At 47.4% G+C, this 12,194-nt stretch overlaps 3 protein-coding genes across 3 annotated transcripts; all 3 read right to left on the bottom strand.

Annotated features, from left to right (window-relative positions):
- Positions 1-4,646: 4,646 nt before the first annotated feature.
- Positions 4,647-5,891, bottom strand: LOC116928671. The gene has a single exon (XM_032935763.2). It carries the CDS (start codon positions 5,889-5,891, stop codon positions 4,647-4,649), a length of 1,245 nt encoding a protein of 414 aa, XP_032791654.2.
- Positions 5,892-9,878: 3,987 nt separating this feature from the next.
- On the bottom strand, positions 9,879-10,532 carry LOC116934689. Its single transcript, XM_045177622.1, has 2 exons — positions 10,309-10,532; positions 9,879-10,249 (listed from the first exon to the last, which is right to left on the bottom strand). The coding sequence occupies exons 1-2, from the start codon at positions 10,520-10,522 to the stop codon at positions 10,140-10,142; spliced, it is 324 nt and encodes a 107-aa protein (XP_045033557.1). The 5' UTR covers positions 10,523-10,532; the 3' UTR covers positions 9,879-10,139.
- A 49-nt stretch (positions 10,533-10,581) lies between these two features.
- On the bottom strand, positions 10,582-11,917 carry LOC123475565. Its single transcript, XM_045178433.1, has 5 exons — positions 11,689-11,917; positions 11,465-11,568; positions 11,042-11,403; positions 10,812-10,968; positions 10,582-10,754 (listed from the first exon to the last, which is right to left on the bottom strand). Exons 1-5 carry the CDS (start codon positions 11,844-11,846, stop codon positions 10,582-10,584), a joined length of 954 nt encoding a protein of 317 aa, XP_045034368.1. The 5' UTR covers positions 11,847-11,917.
- Positions 11,918-12,194: the final 277 nt, after the last annotated feature.

Here is a 12,194-nt window from a genome sequence, read left to right on the forward strand (position 1 = left end):
ATATAGCATTAGAGAAACTACTTAAGTTACAAATAAATGAATTTTCAAGCTATTTTCTGTTTAACAAAAGAATTTTATTTCTCAATGAACAAAAACAGTTTTTTATGCTGACACTAGAGATTTGAGAATTTCCTCCTCTTCTTCTGAGGACGTATCTAATCCGTGCCTCGCAAACTTTCTTGCCAGCCTCTAATTTATCTTCTCCGCTGGGACGATTCTGCTGTAACGTCTTCTGGGTGTTGACGCGACTGATCTGACCTCTATCGGCAGTGGTTTGGGAATTGTCTGCGCTTTGATTTCCAGATTTATTTTTTCCAGCAGGGTGGGTCGTTGTTTTGATGGCACAGGTTGTGGCTCCGGCGGGGTTTGAACCGGGTTTTTTTTGGCTACGGTGGCTAGAGCTTCTTCTCGGAGACGTAGTTTTTCTCTTTCTTTTCAGATTAAAGATGCTTCAAGTATATTTTTTGCTTTTCTTTCAGCTTCTTGGGCTGATGCTTGTGCTGCTGCGATCACTGCAGCCTGTGTTGTTCGGGTGTGGGTTAACTCCTCCAGGAGCTTGTTTTCTTCGGGGCTCAGCAGTGGCACGGCGTCTTGCGGTTCTGGTGCTGGCCTCGAGTAAGGTTTTGGCCTTTTCGAGTCTGGCTTGCGTTGCTCCGGAAAGGGTTCCGGCAACCTCAATTTCCTGAATACTCCTTTTGGCAAGTTCTTTTCCAGCTCTGTCCAGAGCGTATAGCTGCGCACGTCTGTGTCCAGTAGATTTTGGAAAAAATTGTACACAGCTTTTTGGCTTTGTTCTGCCACTGAAAATAAATGTTCGAAGGACCATATAGAGTTTTAGTAAACTTTTTGTCGGAGACTGCCGACTCAGGTACATATTTTTACTGTATATTTTTCTTAATATTCTTATTTTTTAGGCCTAACACCGAAGTGCCAGCGTATTTGTATATTTCTTTCTCAGGCCTAGCACCGGAGTCCCAGCGTATAGATGTTCTGTTTATTTTTCTCGACCTGACACCTTATAGGGTGTCCGTATATGAAGGTAGAATTGGCCGTAAAGAACGGAACACGAATATGGCGGTTATTGCCGCGACACTACAGCAACAACTAAAGGTACAAGAAAAGTTTAGAGTATTAATTACTTATGATGAGATCTTCTTAAAGTGCGGATGATTGTAAGATTCCGGGCGGTTGATGGCTGGAAGGCGGCTGACAGACGTAGACCAGGATAACGGCAAGGCGGCAAAGGCAGCAATGCAGCAATCCCAACAACAGCAGCGGAGTGGCAACAGCAGACAGACAACAACAACAAGGAAAAAATGCAATCAAAACAACAATACCAATAAAGGAGATCAGCCAGGAAATTCGGTGGAAAAAAGTGTGTAGGCTAAGGATTTTCAGGAATCTTGTCCCGTAAGGCCAGATTACTGCTGGCGCAGAAGGTCAGTCGGGTCTTACGGTGGTAAGCCTGCCAGACTGTGTGCCTTTACTTCGGTTTAACTTTCTCTGTAGTGCCGTAGAACTTTTCCAAACGACTACTGCGTTCGCCTTTATCGGGCTTGCACTGGTAAGTCCGGTGACGGCTGTTCGCCTTGTCGGGCTAGAGCACGTTCAAAGTCTGTTAAGCCTTATCAGGCTCAACAGCGTAAACGGCCCCAGAGTATTACTCGTAGCGGTTGAAGAGAAGTCTCGGGATGGCTGCTTCGGTCGCGGACTGGCACGTCAGTGCAGGCGGCTGGCAAGCTGGAGGAGGCGGCGGCAGGAGAGCTTCGGACCTTTCTGGAATAGAACGGGTTACTGGAGCGAAATGAGCGACCTTTACACGACAATTCGGTGAGAAAAAGTGAGTGTATTATCATGGCACGACGGCCCCTTTTATACACAGTAAACTACATCGTTGTCTAATTTGTCTGGCCGTCCGATCCTGTAATAGAGGGAACCGCTGCTGATGATTGCCGGTTATCGATCAGTAAACCTCCCGATAACCCTGCGGGAACGAAACCTATAATCTGGCGGGATGAACCCTGCAGGCTCCGCCTCAATGAGTTCAACCCTCACGTCGTTCCTTTCACCCTCAACAGGTGTCTCCATATATATGGAAAAGCACTCAGCTAGTTCCAATAGCACAGTCTCGAGCTCCAGCCTCCAATCTACGGCTCTCGCGAGCCGTAGGCCGTCTTAAGTCACTTGCTTCCGCTAATGGACTTCCTTACCCTCGGTAGCGCGGCACTCCACCAAGGGTGACTCGTCTGAGTCTAGCCTTCTTCGGCCAAAGGATTAGCACCCGGATGATGGCTGTGAGCTTCGTCCGTCGGAATTTTCGACACTCCCCCCGTTAGACCTTGGTCTAACTGAGTTCGCGAAAGCTCACTGTCTTCGTAGGGTCCGGTGTTCCGATGGTCGTCATCTATCTGGCCCGCGTGGAGCTCCAACGGATATAAACTCTTCGGGTCTCTCGTTATCATGATCGACTCTTTACCTCTGAATTTATCTGCTATGAGCACGTTCACACGCCTCGTCTTTCCATCATTGCCGGGGATTAACTTGACTACTCTCCCGGACTTCCATCTCGTTATTTTGGCCGACTCGTCGTGAATCAACACGACTTGTCCCAATTCGATCTCCTTCACATGTCCTGGAGTTGGGCAGTGAAACTGCTCCAAATCCATCACGTATTCCGTGTAGAAATCTTTCCACCATTGAGCCACCAGGTTTCTCCTGATCCTCTCTCTCTTTGTCAGCGTCACCCGGTCCGAGTATTCTCTCTACTCGTCATCGACTGGGTGATGCCGCTGTTGTCGGTAGCCTGTGACCAATTGCTTGGGCGTTAGTGGCTCCGTATCGTCTTCTGCCACATATGTCAACGGTCTGGTGTTGATGGTGTCCTCAATCTCTGTCAACACCGTCTGGAATAGATCGTACTCCATGCAATCGCTTCCGTACGTTTTGTATAGCAGCCGTTTAACGGTCTGCACCATCCTTTCCCCGAATCCGCCCCACCAAGGGGCCAGAATCGGTGAAAATCTCCACTTTATGTTGAGATCAACCAGCGTGTTAAACATCCTGCTGTCTCTGTACGCTGCTCTCAGGTACTTAGCGGCCAACGTGAACGTTCCTGCGTTGTCGGAGTAGAGTGCCCTAGGGTACTCTCTCCGAGCAAAGAATCGTCTCAGCGCGAAGACAAACGTGGAGATCTCCTGGTCGGTCGTAACTTCGAGATGGACAGCTCTCGTTACGGCACAGGTGAAAATACACACGAATACCCTCGTTTTGTCGGCGACTCCACTGGGAACGGGCTCGTGAAATCTACTCCCGTTATCGGGAACGGGTTCGACATTTGCAGGCGGTCCAACGGTAGTGGCGCCGGTTTCTCATCGAAGTGCCTCGAGTCCATTCTCCGGCATCTCGTGCACTTACTCGTCTCTTTTTTGATGGCTTGCCGCATCTTCGGAATCCAGAAATCCGTTCTGAGTGCCCCCATCACTCCGGTATGTTTCAACCAAAGATGCGTCTGTTCAATCAGTCTTCTGGTTATGATGTGTTCGGCCGGTAGCAGAATGAGCGCTGCTTTTTTATTGTATTCCATCCAATTTAGATGCCGGCCTCGACACCTGATCAACTCGTTTTTTTCGTCCCACATGAGGCCGAGTTTCCTCAACTCATGTGGGACTTCTGTTTTCCCAGCTTTAAAGCTCTTCACCACTGCTCCGTAGTGAGTCGCCTGGGCTTCTTTGTAAAGCTCGAGCGTTGCCTCTCGAGTTTCGTCTGTGGTCAACACGGGGAACTTCAACTTTCTACCCCGGTATCTGACCGTTGCAACCTGGCTTTCCGGACTTTCTTTGCCTTTGAACTTCTTTATCGCTCTCAGCATCGTGTCCAAGACTCTTACCATGGTCCGCATGGAGCTGAATCTCTCGTACCACTTTGCTTCGATCGATACCGCACATTGTATTTTCTCGTCTGCCTTTTCTTCGACCGAGACCTCCTGCAACTGGAGCTCGGTCGCTGAGCTTGGTGACTGGGGCCACTCTTTCTCTTTTCCCATCGACGATAGGCCAGACCACCAACTCTTCTGCGCGTTCAATTGTGCCACCGTAGCTCCTTAGCCACGTCCGCCGGGTTTTTTAACCCTGGACAGTGTCTGATTTCCTTAGTCTCCACTGTCCGCCTTATCTCCGTTACTCTATTATGGACAAACTGCTTCCACCGACCAGCCTCGCCTTTCATCCACCAGAAAGCTATCGCTGAGTCGGTCCACAGAAGTATCCTCTTGATCTGTGTTTCCGTCGCTTACTCGACGTAGCTCCCGAGTCTCGCTGCCAAGAGCCCACTCAGAAGCTCCAGCCTCGGGATCGAGACTGATTTCTTGGGGTCCGGCGCTACTCTCGTTTTGCTGCACAGCATCACTGGGTCTTCCCCGTCGGTTCTCTGCAGGTATTCCACCACACTGTAGGCGTCATTGCTTGCGTCGCAGAACAAATGGAGTCTCCCGTCATATTCCCCCGACCATCGGGGCTGACATGTATTATTCAGCTCAGTTATCCCGTCAATGAAAGTTTTCCAATGAGGTATTACCTCGATTGGAATGGGCTCGTCCCATCCTGATCCTGCCAACCAGACCTTTTGCATGATGAATTTCCCCACCAACGTCACCGGAGCGATGAGCCCAAAGGGTCAAAGATTTTCAGTGCCAGGCTGAAAAGCTTCCGTTTGGTGGGTCTGTCACCAATTTCTCGTGCTTCTCTGAGTACCTGCGTCGGATCAAACCTAAATTTGTCCGATGCTGGATCCCAGATCAACCCTAAGGCTTTTGTGGCTGACTTTCCCTCTGCTGCCACGTTCGTGACCGTCTCTTTAAATTGGACCTCCGGCAGTCTTTCAATCAATTCTGCACTATTGGAGATCCATTTGAACAGCTCCATTTTTGCGGCTTTGAAGATCGTGTTCGCTTTGCGAATACGCTTCTCCGCTTCGTCAACATTGGTCTCCCCCACTAGCCAGTCGTCAACGTACAACTGCTGTTGTAGCTGTCGCACTGTCTCGGGGTATATTCCTTCAAACCCTTTCAGGTGTTTGAGGATGACGGCCTTGAGAATGAACGGGCTGCATGACAACCCGAACGGCACTCTTTTCCATCTATACTCGATCAATCTGGGCTGAGGTTTTCTAGGATCGTTGACCCAGATGAACCTTATCAACTGCCCGTGCTCCGGGCGGATCTCAACTTGGAGAAACGCCTGAGTGATATCTGCGGTCCAGGCTATCCGATTCTGTCGGAACCGCAACAAGACCGCCAATACTTCCGGGTTTAGATTTGGCCCTATTTCCAAAGCATCGTTGATGCTAGGTCTTTCCTTCATGTGGGCTGATCCATCGAACACTGGCCGAATTTTCGTGGTTTCCGCGCTAACTTTAATCACCAAGCGGTGAGGTAAGTATGTGCAGTCACCGGTGAATTCTCGGCCGGCTTCTTCGATGAATCCGTCTCTGATATATTGCTGGAATATCTCGTGGTATTTCAGCTTATCTTCCAATTGGGTTTTGCCCAGCAGCCCTTGCAGCCGTATCATCGCGATGTTCCGGTTGGATTCGATTCTGCGATGGCCGATCTTGATGGGGAACAAAACCATGTATCGCCCATCGGCTGCCCGCAGAATCGTATCCTGATAGGTCTCCAAGAATGCGCGTTCTGCTTTTTCTTGCGGGGTTACTCCCATATGTTCTAGACTCCAAAATTCTTTTAAGTCCATCATTGGCTTTTGCACGTCTATAGCCGCGGCCAACACTTGTTCTTCCGCCTTACTTTTTTCATCTATCGTGCCGAAGATCAGCCAGCCGACTTTGCTTGCACATGCGACCAGCCCATTTGCGCCTGGGATGGTCTTGTGCTGCATTATCGACCAGATGAAATCACAGCCGACGATGATGTCAAATTGGTTGCCTTGTTGACCGGTTATGTACCGGTCATCGGCTAAGTCCTTCCCCTCGCCTATCAGGCCCTTTTAAAAATCCGTCGGGGTGACTTTCTTTGCGTTTGCAAGGAATTTCCACGCAATCGCTTCAATTTTTATCTCTGGGGCATCCTGGCTAAGTCCCGCGAGCCTGAGTCCGAACACCGCATGATTTTTGCCCGCTTTGTTCTGGTCTCCGAACCCGTTGACCGCCAGGTATTCAGCCCTTATCTTCTCTGCTCCGACTCTGGTCGGCGTGTCCTCACGGACGAACGTTCTCTCGCTTCCAGAGTCAATTAAACCGACTATCTTTACCCGGTCTCCGGCGCTCCCTTTAAGGTAGGCCGTGAAGGTAGGCAATACTCCCGTCTTCGATCTTGTGGAAATCGTCAACGTAGTGGTGTCTATCGTCACCACCTTTGGAGCTCTTTGAGGGGAATATCCTCTGTTTCCTGCGGGAGCTGGTGCGTAACCGCCGCCCCGTGGACTAGCCACGCAAACGGCAGGGCTATGCTCCGTGCTTCCGCAGTGTCGGCACGGAATTCGCGCGATTCAATGTTCCGTCCGATGCGATCGGGCCAGACACTTCAGGCACCGACCCTCTTTCTCCGCCGCCGCTCTTCTCTGAGCTGACGACCCTTGATTGCAGTTATGGTGCAAATGAATCTTTTGGCATAACAAGCATGCCATGCCTCTGTTTCCGTTATTCGTCGTGGTAGCGGCCGACTTTGGCACGGACTTCCCGCTACAACTCGACGCCGACGTCTCATCTTCCTCTCTAAGTCTTATTTCCCTTTTCAGGGCCTTCAAAATCTTTGAGAACGTCGGTTCCTTATCTTCCCACCTATCTCTCCACCGACTAACCAACGCCCTTGGAAAAGACGCCAGTAGGTCCGGGGCGAGATAGGCTTGATGTGCCCTTGTGTCTACTCCAAGGCTGCTTAACGCCGCGACGCTATTTGCCAGCCCATCATGGAGCTTCTGCCACTGCGAAAGAGCGGAAGTCTCGCTCAATCGAGTGTTCGTCATCGCTTTTAACTCAGCCAGATAGTGCTTTTTCAGCCTATCTTGAGCTGCGAATCTATCGGTCAATAACTCCATCGCCTTGCGGTATTGATTCTACCCGTATTGCAGGTACGAAACCGCGTCAGCCGCCTTTCCTTTTAAACAGCCCCGAAGGTACTGATATTTTGTTCATTTGTCAGCGTGTTGTCGTCGTCGTAAGTCGCCCAGGCGGCTTTCCAACTCCCCCACGCTGCAATGTCTCCACTGATCACCGGAAGGGGTAACGCTGGCCGATTGACAAGTGTCGTAGTCGTTGGTGTAGGGTCTCGTTTCGGAGGCTCTGCCAACTGTTCCAACACCGCTATCTTGCTCAGCGCTACGTCTAGCTGCTCGCGGTCACTTGTTCTCTCATCCGCCTTCGAGATTCCAGCCAGCCTCCGTGTTACTTACACAATTCTGTCATATCTGGTCTGTGCTTTGAGTGTGTTCACTCGCCGCTCCTTCTTGTCTTTCGATGTTCTCGTTATATGTCCGGCACCCATCAGTTCTCCCATCAGAGTGTCTCTTTCGGCCGTCAATTCGTGCTGCCGATGCGATACTTGAATGACGGCTTCTCATCGTCGTTCTTTCTTCCGAGGAGTCTTCCCCCGTCTCAGGGGTCTCCCCTTCATCAATGATTCGAGGCCGCCTCAGCTCAATAAGGATATCGTCCTTGCATTTTTTCATCGCCTTGGCAGCCTCGTCCCTGATCGACGTTTGAATCCCCAAGAGCAGGTTCGTTTCTCGGGTATCTATTTCTTCTCTTATCTTTTTTATCGCGCCTTCGACTAACGCCGACTGTCTATGTTGGAGCTGGATCTCTACTTGCGGCAGTAACACGCGTAGTCGGCGAACTTCCGTTTCAAGCGTTCGCACCTTTGTTTCCAACAACACGAGTATATTGTCTTGTCTGTCGGCTATTTCTTGGCCTAATCGTTGGCATTTTTTTGTAAACTTAGCGTCGACTCTTTCGACCCACCCGATAAGGCTGGCGATGTCGTTTTTCGCTTCGTCTAGTGCTACTTCTTGTAACGAGAATCGATCTTCAGACACCTCCGTGACCACTGCCGCTCGGGTTTTGCCTGATCTCGATTCCGTCATTTTCTTTTTATCCTTTTCTTTACCGAAGAATAGAGTCAGTTAAGACGCGATAAATCGGTTGAAAACTAGCCCGTATTCCCCCGCTAGGCCGAATACGGGCTAGTGGGGGATTTGAGCACCGCCTCCTCGTCGTCAGAGGTGTTGATCCCGTGTTTCTTAAACTGCTTGGCGAGCACCTTCTCCGACGAGGACGTCCTGCCTCGGCTCTCCTTGCTGGTTTCAGGTGTCTCGCCGTCCGTCCTCGACCGTCCGTCCTAGACCACCGTCCACGACCGTGACGAGCTACTACGAGATTTTGAAGACTTGGAGGACTTCGAAGACTTGGAAGACCGCACCGGGGTGACTAGTAGAGCTTCGGGAGCCGGGGCGGATGGTCCGGGCTGAGTAGGTGCGTCTGAGAGAGGTTGGATTTGTAGCACCGCAGGCCGAACTATCGGTGAAGGGACGTAAGGCTCGGGGGTCTTCGCTGCTAGTCTTCGGGCTACGGAGCTTTTTGCTAGCTCCTCCTCGCGTTGTACGAGTGCTTCCTTTTCCCTGCGTAGGAGACAAGTTTGTTGCAGGTAGAGTGCGGTTTCTGCGGCTTCCTTCTCCTTCCGCTGGGCAATCAGAATGGCTAACGCGTGCTCTTCTTTCACTTTCTGGACCGATTCTAGCTTGGCCCGCTCTTTGTCGTTCAGAAATTTTAAGTTGGTTTCCGCCGGTCGGGCGTAAGGGGCGAATCTGCAGGACGAGGTGGTCGTTTTAGTCTTGGCCGGAGCTGATCGGGGGCGAGGGAATGGCTCCCGTAGTCCCAACCGACGGAAGACTTCTCGTGGCACCACCCGGTCTAGGCCGACCGACAGCGAGTGTAGATTATTGTTCTCGAGGGCTCTCTCGAACTGACGGTATACCGATTCTTCGGCGGGCGAACGTATATTGTCCGACACTGCAATCAGAGAAAAAGAGAAACGAGAAAAAATTTTAGTTTGTTGAAATTTTTCCTAAGTCTTTAGTTTTTTTTAAGTTCTTATCAGAAAAATTGAAAAATTTTCTAAGTCCCAGCCGAAAAGTATTATTTTTCGGCTGAGTCCTAACTTTTTTTTCAGAGTCCGAAAAAATTTGGTTTTTCGAACTTTGAAGGATTTTAACACCGGGATCTCCGGTTCGAAGGACCAATTTCAGGAATCTTGTCCCGTAAGGCCAGATTACTGCTGGCGCAGAAGGTCAGTCGGGTCTTACGGTGGTAAGCCTGCCAGACTGTGTGCCTTTACTTCGGTTTAACTTTCTCTGTAGTGCCGTAGCACTTTTCCAAACGACTACTGCGTTCGCTTTTATCGGGCTTGCGCTGGTAAGTCCGGTGACGGCTGTTCGCCTTGTCGGGCTAGAGCACGGTCAAAGTCTGTTAAGCCTTATCAGGCTCAACAGCGCATACGGCCGAAGAGTATCCCGTACGCCACGGATAGCTTCTGGTTTGCTTACCACTAGCTGGCGTAGGAACCGCATCAGCTAGCCTAAGCTAGCCAAAATAAAGCTATTTTTTTAATCGATGTAGACTAGATCTTTAAAGCTTTTCCTGTTTAGCTATGTATATAGCTATCACATGATTGTTACATTTTAGCTATTTCTATTGAAGCTTAATGACAACATACATTTTACCTATATATATAGATAGCTAGCCTATTTTGTATTACCTTATTATTTTTCGTGGAAATCATGGAAAAACAAGTTAGACGTGTATATATATAACAACATTCTGTATTATAGTTTTCAACCGATAAAATCAGTGAAAACACAGTGAAACAGTGAAAAACACAGTGAAAAACACATTGAAAACACAGTGAAAACACAAGCAAACTGGCAGCGTGAACACGTATCTAAACCAACATGACCAAGATAATTAGAAGGCAATAGTAACAGGGAGATTATTTAGATAAGATCGTCTTCGGATAAATTTTCGTCGTCAGCCGACTGTGGGTTCTCGTCGGTCATTAATATTACGTCTATATCTTCACTGTTCTCTCCAATAATATCTCCAATAGCGGCAGCTACTTTCTTCTGGGTTTTTTTTTATGCGATGTGAGCGCCGTTGAGTTTTGCTTTAATGGATGCATTCACCCGCAGGGGTGTCATGGATTTGTCGCCTGTGTGCCATTTGGGCCAACGGGCGATGATGAAATCTTCAATTAAAAACAATGGCTGTAATCAAATTAAACAAAAACTGTAAAAAAGTTCTTACTTTGAATTGCCTTCTTGAGGTCTTCGGGAAACTTTTTTTTTGGTATGCTGTCCGGAATGGAAGGACAACGTCTTCCAGACAAACTGACGCTTGCTTGTTCCTCACGAGCCATAAAAAAGTCAATGATTGCGCCAACAGAAGCATTCAAAGCATCGGTAGAATTACCGCCTCTACCAAAGATGCAAGCATCACGCAGCGAATTATATCCCACCATAACGCTTCCGTCAAGAGTAACCTTTAAAATAAATGAATTAACGAACAAGAAAGAAGATTTCAAAATTCATTAAGCTCTACCATTTTTCCAGAATTGGACGTTTGTTGTCGTGACACTGCAGGGCTACCTTGAGTAATAGAAGATGAAGGCGTATTTTGAATGTTAACTTGCTGAGGCTGACTCTTCAGTTCTTTCAAAATGTCTTCCACTTTCACGAGGTTCTCGTGCATGCCTAAAAGATAAATATATTACATGAGAATTTTAAAAGAGCCTGCTAAAAGCTACTTACGTTCACTTAGATCCATGGGAGCTGAAAAATATGAACGAAGACTTTTTACTTGCTCTTCAAGTTCCATAACCTCATCTTCTTTTTCGGCTAAATTTTTATTGGCTGTAGATAAGTCATCTTCAAGCTTTCTGACTTTCGTTTTCAGTTCATTGAGTTCCTGATAAAAAGAAAGAAAACTATTAAGTATAGCTGTAGAAGTTAAGGCAAATAGATAAATTTTATAAGCCGACCTTTTCGTAACCTTCAGTTTGTTTACTTGACCTTTTTTTGTTGGTACTTCTTTCAGTGAATGGGGTTGTATTTTCATCGTTCTTGTCTTTTCCAAAAAGATTTTTCCGGCAGGCTGATGGGGCGATACTTTTTAAATAAGGTGTCTCCATTGGAGAAGTGTTCTCTATTGGAGAAGTGTTCTCTATTGGAGAAGTGTTCTCTATTGGAGAAGTGTTCTCTATTGGAGAAGTGTTCTCTATTGGAGAAGTGTTATCGGTTGGAGAAGTTGGATCTAATGCAAGAATATCTTCAGCACTTATTGGTAGCGGACTGTGATTGATGGTGGTTTTTGCCCTGGTTTCACTGAGTGTCTTCAAGTTATCTAAAATGTGAAACCTGACATCTAGAAATTTGTTAGACTTAAAAACAAAAAGAAATTTTACCAGAAACAGCCAAGGGAATAGCAGCTCTAAACCCAGAGTCAACACTATGTTTTGATGGATAAATTACATTATGGAGTCCCGATGGACAACCTTCATGAGGCCACCTGAGGATAATAGAACATTTCATAATAACGTAAGCTGATCATAATAAGAATAAGTAATGCAAAAACTCTATGCAGCTAATCATACGATAATTCCTGAAGAAATTGAAGTATAATTGTTACCTTATCACCAGCTGAGTCTTGCAACTAATCCACTTTTTCACTTCATGTATATTTTCTTTCAAATTTCCTTTAAGTGGAGGTTTGAAGATTGCAGTAATTGAGGCAATTCCTGCTGGTTCGCCACTGGAAAATTCAAAAAGAACAAAAACTTTTTCCATTTTCTAATAAAAAGGCTGCAGAGATAAAATCAAAACGTCTTTTGCCGACATAGTCACGTGTGAAATTGGAGGGAAATTGTCAGGCAGTTCATTATAGCATCATAAAACAAAGGAATCGATTATTTATCGATTATTTGTACCGTAATCGATCGTGTTATTAGAAAAAGTATAAACAACGATCGAATTTGACAAGTGACAAGCTAATCAAAACAGTTATTTATTTTCCTGTAATAATACTTTCGTGGCGTTTAAAGCATTCAGCACTATGGATGACATGTGTCTTTCAAAATACAAAAAAAGAAAAATGAACATTACGTTGGCTACAGAGGAGGTGGAAATACTTTACAA

This window comes from Daphnia magna, linkage group LG8 (genome assembly GCF_020631705.1).
Source record: "Daphnia magna isolate NIES linkage group LG8, ASM2063170v1.1, whole genome shotgun sequence".
Lineage (NCBI taxonomy): Eukaryota > Metazoa > Arthropoda > Branchiopoda > Diplostraca > Daphniidae > Daphnia > Daphnia magna.